The sequence below is a fragment of the Danaus plexippus genome, chromosome 28 (genome assembly GCF_018135715.1).
Source record: "Danaus plexippus chromosome 28, MEX_DaPlex, whole genome shotgun sequence".
NCBI classification, from domain to species: domain Eukaryota; kingdom Metazoa; phylum Arthropoda; class Insecta; order Lepidoptera; family Nymphalidae; genus Danaus; species Danaus plexippus.
Window position 1 is genome coordinate 2918101 of NC_083556.1, and position 20373 is coordinate 2938473.

The 20373-nt window shown below is 32.8% G+C and overlaps 2 protein-coding genes across 4 annotated transcripts; both read right to left on the bottom strand.

The window, feature by feature from the left end:
- Nucleotides 1-7053: 7053 nt before the first annotated feature.
- LOC116776248 (actin-like protein 6A) lies at nucleotides 7054-12515 on the bottom strand. The gene is made up of 6 exons (XM_032669393.2): nucleotides 12180-12515; nucleotides 11615-11763; nucleotides 10449-10675; nucleotides 8550-8950; nucleotides 7502-7702; nucleotides 7054-7182 (listed from the first exon to the last, which is right to left on the bottom strand). The coding sequence occupies exons 1-6, from the start codon at nucleotides 12379-12381 to the stop codon at nucleotides 7079-7081; spliced, it is 1284 nt and encodes a 427-aa protein (XP_032525284.2). The 5' UTR covers nucleotides 12382-12515; the 3' UTR covers nucleotides 7054-7078.
- Nucleotides 12516-13396: 881 nt separating this feature from the next.
- On the bottom strand, nucleotides 13397-19826 carry LOC116776321 (uncharacterized). Of its 3 annotated transcripts, none has more exons than XM_061525423.1 (6): nucleotides 19759-19826; nucleotides 18886-18984; nucleotides 17663-17772; nucleotides 17008-17067; nucleotides 16388-16651; nucleotides 13397-15458 (listed from the first exon to the last, which is right to left on the bottom strand). In XM_061525423.1, exons 1-6 carry the CDS (start codon nucleotides 19799-19801, stop codon nucleotides 15393-15395), a joined length of 642 nt encoding a protein of 213 aa, XP_061381407.1. In that variant the 5' UTR covers nucleotides 19802-19826; the 3' UTR covers nucleotides 13397-15392. The 3 variants fall into 3 exon arrangements, with proteins under 3 accessions (XP_061381407.1, XP_061381406.1, XP_032525387.1); XM_061525422.1 differs by having other exon boundaries at nucleotides 13397-15714; XM_032669496.2 differs by lacking the exon at nucleotides 19759-19826 and adding an exon at nucleotides 19210-19422 and having other exon boundaries at nucleotides 13397-15714.
- Nucleotides 19827-20373: the final 547 nt, after the last annotated feature.

Here is a 20373-nt window from a genome sequence, read left to right on the forward strand (position 1 = left end):
ACAAGAAAATACTAAATTAATTTATGTTGATTAACATTAAAAAATAAAATAATTTAATTTGGTTTCAATAGAGCATATTAATTTTATTTAAAAATAACTATACGAAGTAGTATTAAGTAATATCTAAATGTATTTCTATTTAACAAGATTCGTCTTCCTCTGTAATATTATTACAGTTTTGAATAAACATCGTCAAACTAGTAAAACGAGAAAAACTCGAAACGAACGGTGTGTAGTGTCAGGATGCACTCATGATAAGTGTTCTGGACATTGGTAATAACAGATAAGCAATATAATCAGTTCGAGAACAAACAAGTACAATAAACCATTGAAATATAAATAGAATTATAAATTTTATAAATCCAATAATACTTTGTGAAGAATTACAATATCTTTATTGTACATTGATATATTTTTGCCGCCATTTGGATAATAATTTTACGTAAACATTTCGCCTAACATTAATGTATTGCGTCATAAAATAATAATGGCGGCAGATGCTAATAAACATTTGATTTTTTTTATGCCTCAGATTCTACGTAATCGGTTTACAATATGCAATTTATATAAACCAAGAGTTGTAAAATAAGGAATTGGTGTCTTTGATTTGTCAATAAAACAATTATTGTGTGATTTATATTTTCGATTTTTTATATATATGTCAATAAAAAATATCTTTTAAATTACAAATATTTTATTTTTGTTTAAAATATAATTTTGCTAGTTATAAAACTCTTATATCTTATCTTATTTCTATGTACTTTAATAAATAATTAAATCAGTTGTCTATTTCTTAAATTTTTTTAACATTAATATCGAAAAAAAGCCTTTGACTTTACCTGATTATTTTATAAATATCTAACAAAGTTACATAAAAACTAGTGTTCATTCCTTTAATGTTTTAATGATGAATTATCACTGCCAGACGAGAAGACAGTGTCTGTCTAAGTCTTCTCATTTGTCATCTGCCGCCAAAGATTTCTTAATTCTCTTACCGCTCAGGATGCACGCAGAATGCATTAACTACATCTTGACGTGTGACAGTGGGATCACGGGACAGGGATTGTATATTTTTGTTCTATAAAATGCTTAAAAAAAACCTATTTTTAAATCCTATTAATACCATTACGAAAGTCAAATAATTCTTCAGCTTTTTTTGATTCGTTTATCATTATTAATCCTGTCGATACTTTAGGACATTCTGTTTATAAGAACCATTGGCGTCTCCTTCGTGTTCACAGTACTCAAGATTATTTATTTATTTATTTATTTATTTATTTATTTATTTTTTTAATCGATACACCACAGTATTTGAAATATAGCACTTAAAACAAGAATACGATAAAATGACAGATACAATTTCAAACACTTAATAGGTATATACAGATTATAATTAGCCTAACAAATAAAAACGTTGACATTGGCAGAATATTCAACGATTCCGGTGCGTATGAAGCATTAAAACAAAAACATTGCTGTCATCCAAATATTGGTGTCTCAATTGGAAATCACGATCGTCCTAGACTAGTTACAGTTGGCATATTTTTTGTTTCATAGTCTCCAACGGCTGTGTAATAAAAAAATATTGACCTAATGTGAATTCTACAAACATTTTTTTATTTAAATGTGTCCTCATCTTGTTCCTGTCTTAGGCAACATTAAATTATTTTTATATCTTATTATTTTTTTCTACAAAAAAAAAATCGATATATAGAAGAAATATACTCTTATAATTATTTACTTGTATTGAAATAACGTCTTCATACCTAAAAAAATGTTAAAGTAGTGCTAATGTTATGACATCTAAGACTCGCGAGTTTTATTCATTTAAATGAAACTAATATTTTTCGGATGTACTACGCGTGCTTTATTTTTGGTTCAAACTACATACTTTTAACTTTTAGTTTTTTTAACTACATACTTTAAAAAAAAAAAATCACGCGTAGTACATCCGAAAAATATTAGTTTCTTTTAGTGCTAATGTTATATCAACAAATAATATTCAATTTATAAAAAAATACTTGCTGTACCCGTGACTTCGTCTGTACGGAATATTTATACTCATAAAAATAAACAAAATTCTAAAATAAATGTAAATCTATATGTTTACAGCAAGTTCGCATCGTCACAACATACGGAGCGTTAATAGTTTTTCATTAATAAATATTCACATTATAGTATTAACGTAGTTTATTCAATGAGAAACGGGAAACGCGTCGTATGCAGTGTGACGATGCTTACTCGGACTATGCATACAGAACTCAATACTTCTTACAATAATTATATTGAAAATCTATGAAAGCACGTCTCTCAGAGGTAATTATTTACCCAACCTTCTAAATCCTGACTTCCTCCTGATATTACAAGTGATATAAGTGAACCACTTCGAATGCTGACAGTGCATACGGTTACGAGAATTATGATAATTCCACTCAGTAGGGTATGTTATTTCTCCCTTACTTATCTTAATATTAAAATTTTTGCTTCGTTCTACCGAATCTCATAAGGCTTGAAAAGGTGCACAATAACTCCTCTCCTCATACTCAAAACCGGTCAAAGTAGACCTTCGTTTCACGATGGCCAGAGCAAGTTATTCCGAGGACGTTTCTTAATTTTATCGCACTGCTCATAACTCTGTTAATTTGATATAGGCACGTTAATATTTTTTTTTTACAATATCTTGTTTGGCGTTAAACTGATTTCGGGGTAACCAAGTTGGTTGTTGGCAACCCATTTTGTCGTACAACATGTCTTCCTGAATCCTCTCGCTATAATGTCATTGCTGGGTTATCTCAGTATACTCTTCACAATATTTCTTAACTCTGTTACCTATATATTATTTAACTATTAGTTTCTGATTATATTTAAGTATAGGACATTTCTAACTTAAATAAAAATTTGACTGCCATGAACATATGGTTTGAGATTAAACCGACTAAATCTCATACAAATCTCTTTTACAATAACTTGCCTAAATTACGAGTATCAGGTTATGCTTCTCTTATAGCTCTTGGAATGTGCCTGTCTGGAGCTGGTTTAGCTTCGTCTGGCTTGTTTACTCCAATTAGCAGAAGCCTTTAACATGTTTGACTGTTGATTGAAAGCTTTTCTTCAGCGATATTGCAGCATTCAGTGCTACTTTATATGATTGGTAACAGATGCAAGCCCTTATTACGCAGCTCATGTCATTGCGCAAGTACCTATAACATCTCTGATCATTTTTATTAGCTCTGTCTGTCCATATGTATTTACACTACCTTAATTCTGTTTATTGGGTTAAAGAAGTCTATTTGTAATGAGATCTAAGATTTTGAGCGAGTATTCATTTAAATGAAGCTAATATTTCAGATTACTACGCGTTTTTTTACATATCGTCTGCCCGTGATCACGGTTGCTGCTAAGTAACGGAAACGTCGGGAGTATGTTTATTTAAAAATAATAAAATAACACGTTGTTATCCGAAAATATTAATTTCATTTAAATCCATTCATGTTTAATTATTCTCAAAAATTATTTTAAAAAATATTTTATTTTAACTTCAGACATGTTAAAACAATACTGTCACTTGGAAGTTGGAGAACACCTCCTTTTGTTCCAAATATTTTAAACTATTTCCTTTTTTATCTGTATTTTGGCGTATGAAAGAACATATAATAATAAAAATGGCGGATGTGTTATTTTTGCGTCCCTGATAATGGTTTCAAATTAAACATTTAATGTGTATTAGCATGTGATAATTTATGGCACTGATAAATAATTCTAAGCATAAATGAATGGTTATCTTTTAAGATTAAACATATGCCAATCTTCATTCTTTCTGTCATTGTTCAGTTTGGCTAAAGTTTTTTTCTTTTAGCAAACACATTAACTGTATTCAAAACGTTTAAAAATAATTAATATTTAATGAAAATAATAAGTAACAGTTCGATGACATTTTACGTTCCTGTTTTTGAAACATAAAGAGAGGAGCTTGGACGGTGAAGGTCAGTGTTTAACGCGCGTTAAATAGCGGCCCCTTAAACCTACACCTGGGTCGCAAGTCCCAGGCACTGTTGAAGCTCCTCTCCCTGCAGCGATGGACCCGGCACCCGCGCGGTGAATCCATGGAATGATGAGAAATTTAGTCTCTTCCTATTGCCATAACTAATAAATCGCCATTAATGAAATAGCCTTAGTTAGCATGTTAAAAATATCACACATTTAATAATATTAAAAAAAATAATAATAATTTAATGTTTTTTTATTATTTCTATAATCTGTAAATCGATTTTTAATTCTTTATTATACTATTTTATTGCTCTTTTCCTTACAATATTAGGAGATTAGTCAGACAGTCATCAAGTATTAATGACTAATGTTTATACTTACTCCAAGTTTGTATGGACATACTACAGAGAGTATCCGATGTTTATTAAATAACCCAGATAAATACTAATTAGATTACTAATTACTAATTAGACTAGTATTCTTGTGCCGTCATTTGAAAGCCAGAACACAGCAGTAATTCGCCCGCCACTTTGTACAGTTCAAGAACTAAGTCCAAACTAAAAAATCATTTAATATCCTCGCTATAGTAAATAAAGGAAGTTTTATATCCAACGGCTCAGATGTTAAAACTATTTTTTTGCTAATGTATAGAAATGTTCATTGTAAGTGAATGTTAAATTCTTATGAGAAATTAAGTTCTTTTATACCAAGTATGGCTTTATTATAATAGTAGTAGGTATCGTCGAAAAACACCAAAGTAAATATAATGTCCTTTGATCACTGAAACTACCGGAAATCCTAGACGTCGTTTATTTTAAATCTATCGAAAATCTATTGTTAAATAATTTTTATTTGTAGATATCAGCTATACTTGGAATTAGTCTTCAGTCCACAGTGACATCTGGACCATTCGCATGATGAGCTACACATATAAGTCAGTATAAGTAAATTTAATTACTCTATGTTCGTCACGAATAGTGTGTGAATGAAAAACTGTTACCACCACGTCCGTTGTGTACAAACTCGGTGTAAGCATACAGGCATCTTCCGGTTTTTACAGCCCGGTTTTTGTTTCTTTATACAAGATTGGTGCCGCGGCGTTTTTGTTAATTTTTTGATATATGTTTATAAGTCTTTGTAGTAACAGTTAGTGATTTCAAACTAGCGTATTTTTTGCGGGTATACAGTAGTTTCAGCATAAGAGCTTACACGTGCTTTAAAAAACCGGACACACGTAAACGGCGTGTTCGCTCGAACCGGTGGTGTCGTGTCACTATCAACATGGATTCGGACGGAGATACATCACTATTTGCGTTATTAATACGCCGTTTAGTGAAGTCTGAAACGACGAAAAAGTTCTGAGTGTCACCGATAGTTGCATCAAGACTTATAACCGGTCACTTTAACATACTTTACTCAAAAGTGTCTCTCGCAGCTCGAGCCTATACGTCGGTAACACTGAAAATGTTTTGAAAATGAAAAAAGTCTCAATGTAGATAGTTGGCAATACTTTTATTGTATTTCGTAATAATCTCCGTTCCTCTCTACACATCGTCGCATTCTACAGAAACACTGAGAAAAGCAGCATGCCCATTCTTCCTAAGGGATCTCTTCTATGGCATTCTCACCGCATCTTCGGGGCCGTAAAGCAAATACCTCGAATAAATAAAAGTCACAAGGCGCCAGCTCAAGAGTATACGGCGGGTGACTCGACACCTGTCATAGTCAAATATTCAACAATCCGTTTTGCGGAGTGCGCTGCAGCACTGTCGTGGTGAAGGAGGATCCTGCTTCGGGGGCGCTGCTGTCGAATTTTACTTAACTTTCCTTTCCTTTCATCTTCTAGACCAACTGTTGCGAAATAACCTTTCCGACCAAAGAATGAGGCCATCATTTTTCTCTGACTTCTCCCTTTCTTTACCTTAGCTGGCCGATCCTCGAAAGGAAACACCCACTAAACTGATAGTCTTTTGGTTTCGGGTTCGTAGCAATATATTTAGCTTTCAACACCCATGGCGATGTCAACTACAGCAGCATTTGGCGACACTTGTCCATGCGAAGGTGTTTCTGATGGTCGGCTAAAGTATGGGGAATCCATGTGGTACAAAGCTTCCTGAAGCTTAAACGTTCGTGTAATATTTTTTGACCTTGACTCATACCAATGCCTAGGCTTGCCCGTATCTGCTGACAGGTCACTCTTATAACTGATTGTAAATAGTGGCACGAGATGGGGTTGTTGAGTAAGCTCACAACGGAAGTCATAACAAATCATTGACCGAAAATTTTCTCGCTTTAGGTTCATTTTCACGTGTAACGAGTTTTAAGAATTGCCGCCAATTAACCGAAAAAAATGACAAATATACTGCATAAGGTTACCAAAGTTCTGAAGTTCTAAATTTGAAATTCAAAAAGATTTCATTAGCAATGTTTCTAACTGGCCAGTTGTAAACATTTTCAGTGTTACCCGCGTACGGGCTTGAAGCGTGTGCTTACAGCGCCTGTGCATATGATTTTTAATTATTTAATGTCATATTTAACAGAGTTCCTCAATTTTAAAAGACTGAGTTATATCAGTAGAGGTCAAGCATTGCCGCGTTATGTCTTTGCACTTTCTTGAACACATATTTTCGTCTTAAATATGTAAAATAAAACAGATATAAATTTAATTTACTTTATTTAAGAATGTTTTATAAAATAGTATCCAAATCGATTTGCATTGAGGTAGAGAAGAAAACTTTGTTTCGGACTAATTAACGCAAAACCCAATGATTATATCATGTCATTTATTCATAAATAATAATTGTAGACGCCATTTCCATTTATACGTTTATTAGAAACTTTGATATAAATGAAACTAATATTTTCGGATTACTACGTGGTATTTTACTATAAAACAAAAAGAATACTCGTCTGTCCGTGATCACGGTCGAACGCAAAGTAACCGAAACTTCGGAAGTATAGTTTAAAGTAATAAAAAACGCGTAGTAATCCGAAAAATATTAGTTTTATTTAAATGAATACTATCGAGTCTTAGATCTCATGACAGTGTTATAAATAAAATCCATGTTGTAATATATATTTATTATCAGTACTAAGGGCATTTCCTCTCGAGCTGGCCCTTGCCGCCCTCGTCGTACTCCTGGGACGAGATCCACATCTGCTGGAACGAGCCGATAGACGCTAGGATAGACCCACCTGGAGATTATATGCATGAGAGAGTGTGTGTGATATATGATACGACAGAGGGAACGAAGAAAAAACTTAGAAAAGGACGCTGAAATATATATATGTATATGTGAGCGTGAGTGTGTGCGTGCGAGCGTATGTATGTGTGTAAGATAAATATAGTATCGATCTACTAAAATATTGGAAATAAAGACATTTTATTGTCGTTTTTTTTTTCTTTTTCTAGATGAATCATATGTGTTATTGATCTCGAATCATCTTCCGTATCACACACACACTCACATATATTTAGTATATATACTTGTTTGTGTGTGTGTCAGTCACGTACCGATCCAGGCGGCGAATCGTCGCTCGCTGTGCGCGGGCGGGGCGCTGGTCTTGAGCCTGTGTGAGGAGGGCGCCCTGGCCGCCAGCTCCTTGCCGAGCCTCTCCATCCAGCCGCCGGTGCACGCCACCCCGCCGCACGCGACCACCGCGCCCCAGAGAGCCGAGCGAGCGTCCGCGTCGCAGGCCGACGCCGCCGCGCAAACTGACAATGGAAGGCAGCATATATATCAGTGGCGCGCACACCACAGATGCAAATAAGCACTGCTCACCCTACCCATATAACAACTAAACCTGTATTATTTAATTCTTACTTACATACTTTTAATCATACACTACAAAATACAAATGTTTACAGACGTTTAACATGTCATTTGATTCACGTTTTGGTAAAATAGTTAAAACTGACCTCTGTCAGTTTAAAAACTAACATATCCAACGGATATTCCGGTTTAAATAACTTTCATGAAGCGGTGATGGACAGATGGTAATCGTGTTTCCGTGACTCAGAGGACTTTGGTTCTAATCGGACTGATAAGGCGCGAGCGTTATCAATGTTTCAGAGGAGGAAATTATGATGAAAATTGAGATATTTTTTTTATATCCTGCTCACCCTACCTACATATATCTGTGCACGTCTCTGTTGTGTTGTGACACGTGAAAATTTATTATTCTTCTTCACGTGTCACATATAAACAACAAATATTTTTATCTGTGGTTTATTTTAAAATCTACATCGTATAAACGAAACCGTTGCTAAAAAGAGGACTTGTTTAATAGATCGTGTTTATTTTAATTGTGATATTGGAATCGACGTTGTAAATTAATAGCTTTGAATGTCGTCACTCTGTGCTTGTTAGTCTTGTGAAGTTTTTATTGTGAACCTAACATAGATAACCTTTCTAGACCTAATAATAAATTTTTTTCTTACAGAGAAACTCATTCATCGTTTAATTTTCTTTATATATATAATGAAAATTTAAAACTACCCTCACTTTACAAACAAGCTCATACCCTTATCTAATAACCATAAATTATTTTTCAACACATACCCAGATGCGGCGCTCCCAGAGTCTGTTCAAACAGGCATTCCGTCAGTTTGAACCTCTCCGGTCCGAAGTCCTGGTGATAACCACCTGGAAATTCGTAATGAACACCTGGAACGGAAGCGGCTGTCCGTTCGTCGTACACCATTTCAGACACTTGGGCCACTGTGTGAACGAAGTCCTCATACTGCCGTTTTAGCATGTACTGCTGCCAGCTGGAAGTTAGACCTGCTGGTAGAACGCGAGGTGTGTATCTCGCTCTCTCTCTCTCACGTATGACTTCTTTGCTCTGTATGCTGTATAAGGGCAGCATGTGGATGTGCATGTTTGCCAGCAGCAGTTTGGCTTGGGACGCTAAGTGATCGCCGCCGAGGGGTGAACGGGCTGCGGCACTTGTTAACGCGTATCTGTGGGTTTGTATGATGCACTTATGTATACAAAGATATCTATATATATATACTAGATATGCCCTGCCACACTTCGCTGTGAACAACAAAACACAGCATAGGTTTTATTGAAGTATATTCTTTCAATACTTGTGGGTACACAGTATTTTTTGTTTTCCCGTTATTTGTGTACATGTAAAGGCTATCTGCTTTTCCAACACGGAAAACACTCAACATTTATACGATTCAGATAATTGCATAAGGTTTTGATAGACGTTTTAATAGGAAACAGCTTATTCTATCTAAAAATAACTTAGCGAGGGAATAAAAAAAGACATCAGCGAAGTCAAGTCAGGGCAGTCTTTGTTCAATACGTGGTTTCTGTATTGTCAACATTTAGTGTAATAATAAAATCACAGATGTCACTACGCGGTAGTTACCTCGCGCAAGCGAAATGTTCTATCATTACTTGTAAATAGCTGAAGGATGTTAATTCACTATTGTTTCAGAGGAAGAACTTGGAACTGATTTTACTTCAACAGCGACAAGCAGACTTCATTCACAAATGATAGTCGTGTGATAATTTCAAATTATAAGATTGAAATCGCCAATCCGCCTTGAGCTAGCGTGGTGATTGATGCTCTAACCTTCTTCATGTAAGAAGAGGCCTTTGCTCAGCAGTGTACTGCGATAGGCTGATGATGGACTAATGTACATGAACTAATTACAAAAAATTAAATTGCTCTTACCGAATAATAATATAAATACATTAATTTCGGAAAAATAAATATTCTTTGATAGTTTTTTGTTTCTGAATATTAATCAGTTAGAATAAATTTTATAGAATCATGCGGAAAATTAAAAAAAAAAAAATAATAATAAAAAAAAACTACACAGACAATATAACAATCAACGAAATATGACAAATGTCAGAATAATTTGACAGCTGCGTTTGACATATTTGACATTTGACAGCTGCTCTAAAAAAAACTGATAAAGAAACTAGTTTCTCTCTTTCTATCTCTCTCTCTCTCTTAATTAGTGGCGTTTCCTTATACATTTCGTCAATGTCACGTGTCGATATTATACTCAACTGTGTAAAGAGGGAAGAAGCCGTCTTGTAGACGCGGCTTCATTCATATTGTCTTCATATTGACGGCTTTAAGCAATTATTAATGTGTATGTTTACGAACCAATACAAATCATGGCCTATATATCTCGGATATCTGTCACATCACTAGCAAACTTTATCAAAATCCGTTCAGCATATTTCACGTGACAGCGGAACAAACATTGAAATCAAACTAATATTCTATGAGATTGCTTCAAAGTAACCGAAAAGTCGGGATATGTTGTTAAAGTAATAAAAAAGCGCATGGTAATCCGAATATATTAGTTTCATATAAATTAATACTCGCGAGAGTCTTAGATATGATTATGTGGAACAGATAACCCAGAAGCTTACATGCTCAAAAACTCTATTAATATATATATATATATATATATAAATTTTATTTACCCATCAATAACGGGGATTGCTGAAGTTTGGCTTGCACCAGCGTCTACCACCAGTGCTGTTGACTTTCCGTTCGCGAATGCTGCCAGAACAGCATTTTTGACCAAAAAGAAGGCTGGAGCTTGGTATTTTTCAAACAACAACTCAGCGAGCTTCTCCCGAGCCGGCCTGGTTGTCCACACGGCCTCAGTGAAGAGAGCCGGATGATGTTCTGATGGTGATCTTATCACCTGGGTGAAGTATAGAAGTTACAACAACCTAACAGTTCCTTATGAGCTGACAGATCATTGTTTACGAACAAAATAATATATAATATCACATAATGGAACGGCAACATATTTAAGGTATCCTCAACTAAATAGACTCGGTGATTTTTTAAAACTTGTGGAACCTATACTGTGAGTGTCATTTTAAAACATATTTTTGATCAAACAGAATAGAATAATCTAATAAGACAGATAAGGGTGAGTCACGCATATAACCTGATTATAATAATATTATCCTCTGAATTTTGAAGCTATTAAAGAAGAAGTAGAAGAAAATGTAAAAAAAAAATGCAGACTATAAACATTGTAGGCAAAGACAAATTAATATTTTTCATTTATCCACATAGTCATTAAGAAAATTCTTTGAAATAGTTTGTATAAACAATATGTAGTAATTAATTTGTGATACGAGAAGGGTTTGCATCTACTGCTACTACTGATTTACCGATTAAAATACTTCACTACTCATCGTCACAGAACTGTTACAAGTGGCGCCATCTGTGCCGTACTAATTATTATATACTGTAATCGTTAGAATTATTTTTAAGACCGATTATAATTAATTATTATACTGAACTGTGGTAATTTTGTAACGGCAACATTTAAGTATCAACCCGTATCTGATAACTATGAATACTGGCTTTAGCTGAATTACAGGACATTACTGGAAGAAATACCGAACATTGAAAAACAAATTCTATTCTTTGAACAGAACATCATGTCATAGGAATGCTTTTACCGCAATGCCCCACCAATCTATAGTACCTGGAGTCAAATAACTTAATAAAGAATTCTATATTTTTTTACCGTCACTGCAAAGAGCTATCTATAAGGTATGTATAAAGTGGATCATTAAGATAATTACTGCATAAATATCTAATATAAAACATGTTTGTAAAATACCTTTGAATAACAGTAATCCAACATTTTCTCAAACAGATCCCAGTTATCGATCTGTCCATCTTTCATATATGTCTGAACCTCCATGTTCGGCCGGGGTACGTGAAGCTCCGTCACATCTATGTAGTACCGGAGCTCATCTTTCTTTGTAGCTGATGAGGTGAAAATTATTTGAAGTAATTTCTTAATTTTATATTCAGCAAAGGTATGTCTGTATAAAGGTATGGCTCTTTGTTTGTGTTAGCACTTACTATTAATCATAGACAATAAGGTATTCCTAAGTGATGATAGAAAATTCACCAAAAAAATAACTTACCCACCTTACTTCTACCAATATATGTATATATATAATACAACTATTCAAGGAATACTAGAACAAGATTTTGAAAACGCTTAGGCTATGTTTACGATAGAGGTGAAAACATAGGTTCAGTTTTTTTAAATATTGAGTCTTAAGTTTAAATAATTTATAGCTTTCTTTACATAATTATTCTCTGTACTATTACAATCATCGCTTTGTATAATAAAATGACAATACATAAATACATAGTTAGCTTAATTTATTTACCGCTCTGTGTGACATTTCCATCGGGGACCTTTTCTTCAGCGTCAGGGATGTGAGTTGCTGGGCCGACACCGATAACTGCAGGGATGTCGGCTTTAGGAGTATCTTCTTGGGCATAACCAACCCTAAGCGAGTGATGCCCGGGATCGAACACTAAAGCTCCTATTTCATCACCACCATATAGCATTCCGTTAGGACCACTCATATTCAAAAAAAAATACTGATTATTTAATTAAAATAAGCTTTTTTTGGATAATGTTTACAATTCACTTTAAAAATTGTCACGCTTTTGACAGAATCATAATTGTGTGCTTTGATTATTATTGGCGTCGCATTTCGTTATTCCAAATTGACATTGACGTTAGCGTTTCAGCGCACCTATTAGTTTTCCCTTTTAAGTTGTTTTATGATATTTCAAGGGGCAAAATGTATAAAAGGAGAAAATTATGTTAAAAACACAAATATAAATATTTATTGGTAAAAACTACGATAACTATTTTTAGACTTTTAGATATGATTTCTACATTTTTAGTAGATTATTTTAATTATACTTAATATTAATATTTTTATTATTTCATATATCTTAATATGATTAAAAAAATATTGAATTTTCTGTGATATGTATTTTAATAATAATAGAATGAATGTATTGATTAATGGACATAATAGCTACGAGTGAAAGTTTTCCCCATCGTCGTTGTAGTTGTTGCTGTCGTTACATGTAGAGAGACAGAATTGAATTTTTGATTATTTGTCAAGATACTACAGCTCGAACATGGGCTGGCTCTCGCAGAGGATCGGCGTCAAGTAATCTTCAATTCCCTTTCCTCCCTTTACCTTTTCCCTCCCTTTCCCACCTTTTCCTTCCCCTCTTCCCTTAGGAAAGGTGGCAACACATCCGCAAAACTATATTGCGGATGTCCAGGGGTGACGGTACTACCTCTATTAGGTAGGCCGTCTGCTCGGTTGCCCGCTTTAACATAAAAAAAACTTAAATATTATATGAGAAATATTTAAACTCATATAGAGTCTATGATTTTTTTTTCTATTGTGTATAATAATCACAGAGTAATGAGCATTGTGAATTATATGAATATTTAGTATGTCTTAGAGCAGAAGGATTTATTAAAATGTATAGAGACCAAGGAGGAATGAAATAAATACAGGTTCGAATATTATTTGAAAGGATGTTAAATTGAAAGACTTAATTGTTCAGACAACACAAATATTTATTACAACACAATTTAGGTGACACATCAACTACGAACACCGATTAATTACTAAGAGCTTGTATAAGTGAAAGACAGATATACAATATGTAAATAACTAGACTACAGTCATTGTAAACTCTAAGAATTAGGATACAAAAATATATGAAAGATTACAATATAATGAATACAATCCATATTTATAAAATACCGTTACTATTTAAAAATTAAATTGACACAGGAAATTATTGGAAAAAAAAATTAAACTTAATAGCGACCATGATATGGAGATTCCGCAGTAAAAAATATATAGGAACTATAATATCGTTCGAGTATTTATACTTACTACAGCTGTATAAAATAACTTAAGAAATTATATTCAAAGAGTTTATAAATGTACGTTTAACAGTTACGTCACTTAAAGGCTATCTTATAGCTTAAACATTTTTAATATTTAAAAACAAAAGAAAGTTCGAGAAGGATATAGAAATAATAATAATTATCCAACTTCTTACAATCTTATCGTTTACGTACCAATGACGGTTGTCTTAACCATGGTTTTAATTACCGAATCAGTCTTACAATTAAGAGGCCTCTAAACCATTTTAATTGGTAGTAAAGTTCGGGCCCGTCCTACTTTAAACACATTTCATGCGTATAAAGCTACAAAACACAATCAATTATTAGCATAACGAGATTTTAAATTAAAAGAAAATATTTTTTATATTAATATATATGTTTATGAAGAAGGGTTCATGAATAATCGGTTATTAAGTTACTAATTATAATATTAAACTAAAAAAAAAAACGATTGCAACTTAAGAGCTTAACAAAACAGTAAAAATATATTTTCTTAAAACAACACTACAATCAGTACAAATATTAAAATGGACCTTCAATGGAGATTATCTATATATTTCGAAAAGGTCGGGATTACAGTATAAGTTAAAATATTGTATACACAATTCTTATCATAGATAAATAAAATAAGAATGTAAAGGGTTCTTTTTAATTATACATTAAAGAGAATATACAAAAAAAAGTTTGTCAAGAGATAGTTGCCTGTTGAACGACATATTGTAAAAAGGAATTCAGTGCGGAATGAAAACAGAAGTCAAATGTCAACGTTAAATTGGCGGTTTTTTAAAAATGACGTGTTTCAAAGTGAAGTAAGAATATTGTAAAGTAATGAAAAATGTTATACCTTATATTAAACATTTAAATGAAGCCGTCTCGTTATAAATTTATTTAGTGCACTGCATTTAAAACGTTCGAAGAACATCCAGTGAGTTAATAGTTTTTTTTTATAAAACACAACCTAATTGAATTCTTGTCTGATATATAGTATAAAAATATTTAAACATCAATTCTTTGGTTATAATCCCAGTGTTTACTTTCCTTAAAAAGTTAAAAGTGAAACTTGATTCTCTAAATAATCTTGTTATTGGCACATAAAAGTTTAAATCATACCTCCTTAGTGTAATATTAATTAAAATTCTATAGTAGAATGATATATAAGCGTATCGTGTATTCAAATAACACAGAGAGAACGTAAGTTACGTTATATACTAAAATAATTAAAGTATCAATTCTCTCAAATTTTTAGGACAATTATTTTAAAAATATATTTATTTTATAATATTTTTAATTATTGGACAATGGAATGATGCAGAACTAAATTCGACAAAAGATTTGAGATAATATTTATCACACACAACTTACTCTTATTGTAAAAGTGTTTAGTTTTGTGCTACCACCATGAAATAAATTACAGAGTCACACAGATTTAGGCCGAGTGATTAAGATCTGGTTAAATTTGAAGGAACCTGTCAGAATATACATTGAGTTGTCACTACTTCTATGATTATACAACTATAGCTAGGATACATAACATCAAATACATGATTATATGAAGTTTAAAGTGTGCCAAAAATATTCGCTCGGTTTCCAATACAAAAACGTGTTCTTTAAAAGACTTCTCATCCAATAATTGCACCGATGAAGGCTTTTAATTTCCATTGCCATGATCTTTTTTAGTCTCCGGCTGGGTTGTCTTCTTCTCAGCCGTAGCTTCCTGAAGAGGGGTGCAAATAATTATTATGCCCCGGGAAAATTTCCATTTAAAATTACTGTATGGAACATCCCAAATGCATTGTACTGAACAGTGGGGCGGCGCCCAGCCCCGCGTCCCCATCCGATACTCCGACAAGGTAGGAGCCCTTGCAGTCATTGCAAGTACAATTGTCAGTTAACGTGCAAAGCCCCCTTGCTGTCGCTATTGCCTGCCATTTAATTTTTTCGTCCTTCGTCCCACTTCGGTTTAGCAGATTCTGTAGAACAACTCGCGCTTTAATATTAAAAAACGCCAAGCTCTAGTTTTTGCGGGTAGGGATGTAGCAATTTTGACAGCACCTTGCATTGATCCTACTGGAAACGTCACGTGGGTGTCGTCAGTTTTGAGGCAAAGCGTGTTAATGGCTTGCTATTGTGTTGGTTACGTGATAACCTACATTCTAAATAGAACTTACATGCTATATTATTTATATGATTAGAATTAAGAAGCAGGTTATAGCAATCGTGGGCGACCGAGTGCGAAATTAACGAACCCATATCTGGTGTACCCCTCAAGTGTAATTTAACTTTCATCGCAGATCTTTATATAACTTTACATTTAAACCTTTGATGGTCCAAAACTTTAAATGCGTCTTTAAATCGTATCTGTAAGCCATGGTTCTATGTGTACGAAATTAAAATGAGATTTTAACTCTAAGGAGTTTATCTCGAATTTTAATTCAAGTTAAATTCCCTTTTACTATGATGTTTTTAGGAATTTATAAAGAAACTTTTTAACTATATTTCTTATAAGCTGAAGTAGTTAAAAGGATTTAATTTACTAGTAATGTTAAAATATTTAAACCTGTCCTGAAAAAGTATTTTCCATCATTGCGTTTACAGGAACGAAATGCTTTGTTCCCAAACCATGTATTTGGGTCGTGCACTCACCGACATGACTTCGTAATTGGTGGCCTGCCACATGTTGAGGTCTTTCAGCTCCTGTTCCTTGGACTTGCTCTTCTTAGGTTTCTTGAGTACAGCGCAGTATGTCGAGTTTTCCTCAGTGACGGACGCTTCATCAAACTGCAGCGAATTCGCGTCATAGGTGGTGCTGGCCTCATCCTCGAGAACTTCCGGTTCGTCGTATATTTGTATTTGATTTAATTCGTCTATCGCGGATGTCGATTCGTCTTGGAACGATTGGTATAATACCTATTGATCATCGATTTTTATGATAGAAATTTTTAATTGTATCAAAGTGTTTTGGAAAATTTATAAGTTTATTCTCATAAGGTTTAGCCTAGGTTTTGCGTGGCTGCTGTTTAAAACACCTACGTTTCCTACTATGTACTTTACCGATATAATGTCTCTAGGCATATTCTATGTATTCATTAAATTTTTTATGTTTGGAAATGTAAGAAACCTCCAGTTTTTCCATTTATTATAAAAAAAAATCTATTACAGTGTGCTATTGTAATCTTTTAAGTAAATTATTAAAAACTTTCCAATATTTATATTAATTTCATGTAGTACTCAAAATGAGAACTAAAAAATCTATACAATATTACCTGTTGTTCTTCCAAATTGGCTCCGAAGCTGTTCCGACGCGATGATGGTATCCCGGTAAACTTAACGAAAACATTAAAATATTTATAATGAAGAATATGTGTTGGAAAGACAAAGTCAAAGAAGGTTATAAGAGAGGTCGTGTAAGCGAAAATACTGTGAGATTTTATACTTTGCTTGAAGAAAATGCATCCCCTAGAGCATAATCTTAATTACCGGTTGATAAAAATTTGTTGCGACTGCTTCGCATAGAAACCAATATTTAGAAAGGTTAAGCCATAGAGAAATATCGTTTTTTATGAAAACGTATGTGATATCAAAGAAAAATGTACCGCAAATAAAAATATTGTTTAAAATTATCGAAATAAAGAGAATATGTCCCGAAAAATTTGGTGTATACGATAGCTAGATCTAAAAATTATGTCGTAGGTATTCACAAATAAATTGCCAAGACAATAATAATATACAGATTTTAAAGACTTGAGAACTCGGACAGATTTAGAACAACTTCGTTTCATCAACAGTAGTTATGATAAAAACAAACGGTAAAAGCAACATTTATGTCTGAGAATTATTTATTCATCTTGAAAATGACTGATAAGCAAGAATTAAAGAAGTTAATTCTATCGCAATTCATCTTTTGGAGAAAACAAATACCTCTTCATCATCGTCATCCAAGTCTAGCATTGGAAAGATGTCCGCTGGATTCAGTTCCTGAGAAACTATGCCCTTGCTGGTCGATGGCACTGGCGAATCCAAGGTGCTCGCTGTAAGCATTTGTAACAATTAATATAATCCTAATCTTTGATATAATCCTAAGCGAAAAGGCTTAATTTATTGGGATAATTAAATATTTCCAAAATACCGTCATGCTATTTCTTGGAAATATTTCTTACACTTAAATTCGCTACGATTCGAAGTGATTTTAATAACAAACATTCTAAATCAAAGCATCGACATGATAAGGTATTATGTGAAAGAAAGTGAAATAAAATAATACTTTCGTGCCAACAGCAGCTAAAGTCAAACCCGGTACAGCATTACCCGGTAATTAAATTGCGTTTTACGATACTACCATTGTTAGAATTATTTAAAGACTTAAATGAAACTAATATTTTTCGGATTACTACGTGTGTTTTATTATTTTCAAAAACTGCATACTCCCGACGTTTCGGTTACATTGCAGCAACCGTGATCACGGACGGACGAGATTTACATCTTAGTTAAAAAAATGTAATAATAAGCGTAGTAAATCCGAAAAATATTAGTTTCACTTAAACGAATACTCGAGAAAGTCTAGATCTCATTATTTAAAGACCGTTCAATATTTTTGGGTCCTTCCGTTACATTACGCTATTAAAGTTCACAAATATTATATTGTGAACTTTTTTTTTTTGGACACAAATAAAAACCCCGACCATTTACTTGTTGAGCAACAAACAAAACCTAATACCAATGTTTTTAATTTAAAATATTTTTGAAATTAGGTGCTAAATCTCAATCTATAAACTATCAAACATACATACATGCAAGCTTCCATATGTTTGTAACAGAAACTGTCTCTCTTAAATTCGTCCGCATTACAATTCTCTTACACCTTACGAATATAATTATACCGCCAAATAAAGTCGGAAACATTTATATAATGGCCCTTATACACAACGTTACTTATATTTAATTACAAAAAAAAAAAAAAATTTCGCTTATAGCCTAAATACATTTTTATAGCTCTGTATCATTGTTAAAAGCTCATACGGTAATGTATGTAAAATTTAAGTAGGAATTTTATGATAATGGTCTAGGGGTTTCGGATAGTCTGTTATAATAAGAATAGTTTAAATTATAAAGAAATGAACTGAATATATAGTATTCGTTATTACCATGTTCGCTGTGGTAGGTAGGAGTGTGGTCGCTCGAGGGCTGATCACCCTGGTCTCTACTCCGGCCCTTAGAGACCCCAAACTTCGTAGGCGCCATTACTGAAATCGTGAAAATTTTAAACAACCACATAGAAGTAATCATCTTCATATTTATTCTCAGCAATAGCATGTAACGTTAAATATTTTTTTTTATTTATAAAGAACTTTATTTATACATTCTCTTTATTAATTATTCAAAGATTTTATATATATATTTCATATCTAAATAGTTAATCTTTAATAGTTTTAAATGTAAAATTGAAACGCGCAAAACGATTGACTCACCTTCTGTGTACCAAAATGAATCGTATTTCTAGAAATTTCTAAAATGCTTTACATTTATATCAAAACTGTCTAAAAGATATTTTTTATGGTTGAGAACTTAATAGATACACTAATATTTGTGCCCTCAGCTATTAAATACACCACAAAAATATATGTTACGAATATTAGCACGTATAATATCAAAAACCTGTTTTCCCCTTCAATAATACTGAAAGGGTGCTTTATAGTACACGTACATCGAGAATACGCCACAGATAACAAATTTGATACCCTCTTGATAGTAACACGTAGATATTTGTAATTTCTACAATTTTCTACTTAAAAATTATATAACATAGTTATTTGTGTATAAGATTACAACAAAGATAATGTAAATTTTCTAAATTTTAATATATTTGTAGTAAAATTTTCACAAAAACAAATTATAAATTGATTTTAATGAGATCATCAAAAAATATGTGGACGAAACAGTAACGACCGAAAGAAAATTTAAAAGATTATATCGTTGTTATAGTTATTGTTTAAAAATAAAAAAAAAATATTACTCACCACTATAAAGAACCTTTTCGGTGCACAGACACTGCGCGCGCATCCTGTTTGTAATCCGTTCACGACTATTTGCGCGCGCAGATCTGGCGATTGCATTGAGGATATGCCTTTAATCTATTTTGTATTTTATTTTCTTTACGTAAAGTTTACATTAGCTTGTAATTGTTTTGTTTTTATTTTGTTAAAAGACTCGAATGATCCCATAGTCGATTGATTGATTATGTTCTCAGCAGTTGGTAATTTTTTTTACCTGTTAGTATTTTGGTAGCCGACAGATTTTTATTATTAAACCTCGAAATTCCTTATGTCAGTCGAGTCTTCTAGTTAGTCATGTAAATTTCACTCAAATCGACTCAGCAGCTTTTCGTAATTGAGTAACGGAAAAAAATATGCGCATTATCAAATACAGTTGAATATCAATAACAATAATAATAATAATATTCTTATAGTTTTTTTTGTCATATAATTTTTAATTACACTTCAATATATACGTCGTCTTTTCGTCCTTTATTTTTGTGATAAATCAAAACAAATTTCTTTTATTCCAAACAGTTTTATGATAATAAATGTTTGTGGCACTTCTAGAAGAAAATAAGTTAACATTTATTTGGGAAA

Coding starts and splice junctions, on each gene's coding strand:
- LOC116776248 (XM_032669393.2), bottom strand. CDS start 12,381: ATGAGTGGTCCTAACGGAATGCTATATGGTGGTGATGAAATAGGAGCT. Junction 11,764..12,179: donor TGGAAATGTCACACAGAGCG/GTAAATAAATTA, acceptor TCACCTCATCAG/CTACAAAGAAAGATGAGCTC. Junction 7,703..8,549: donor TCTGGGAGCGCCGCATCTGG/GTATGTGTTGAA, acceptor TTCCATTGTCAG/TTTGCGCGGCGGCGTCGGCC.
- LOC116776321 (XM_061525422.1), bottom strand. CDS start 19,801: ATGCGCGCGCAGTGTCTGTGCACCGAAAAGGTTCTTTATAGTG. Junction 17,773..18,885: donor TACCTACCACAGCGAACATG/GTAATAACGAAT, acceptor AAATGCTTACAG/CGAGCACCTTGGATTCGCCA. Junction 15,715..16,387: donor CCAATTACGAAGTCATGTCG/GTGAGTGCACGA, acceptor GTTGTTCTACAG/AATCTGCTAAACCGAAGTGG.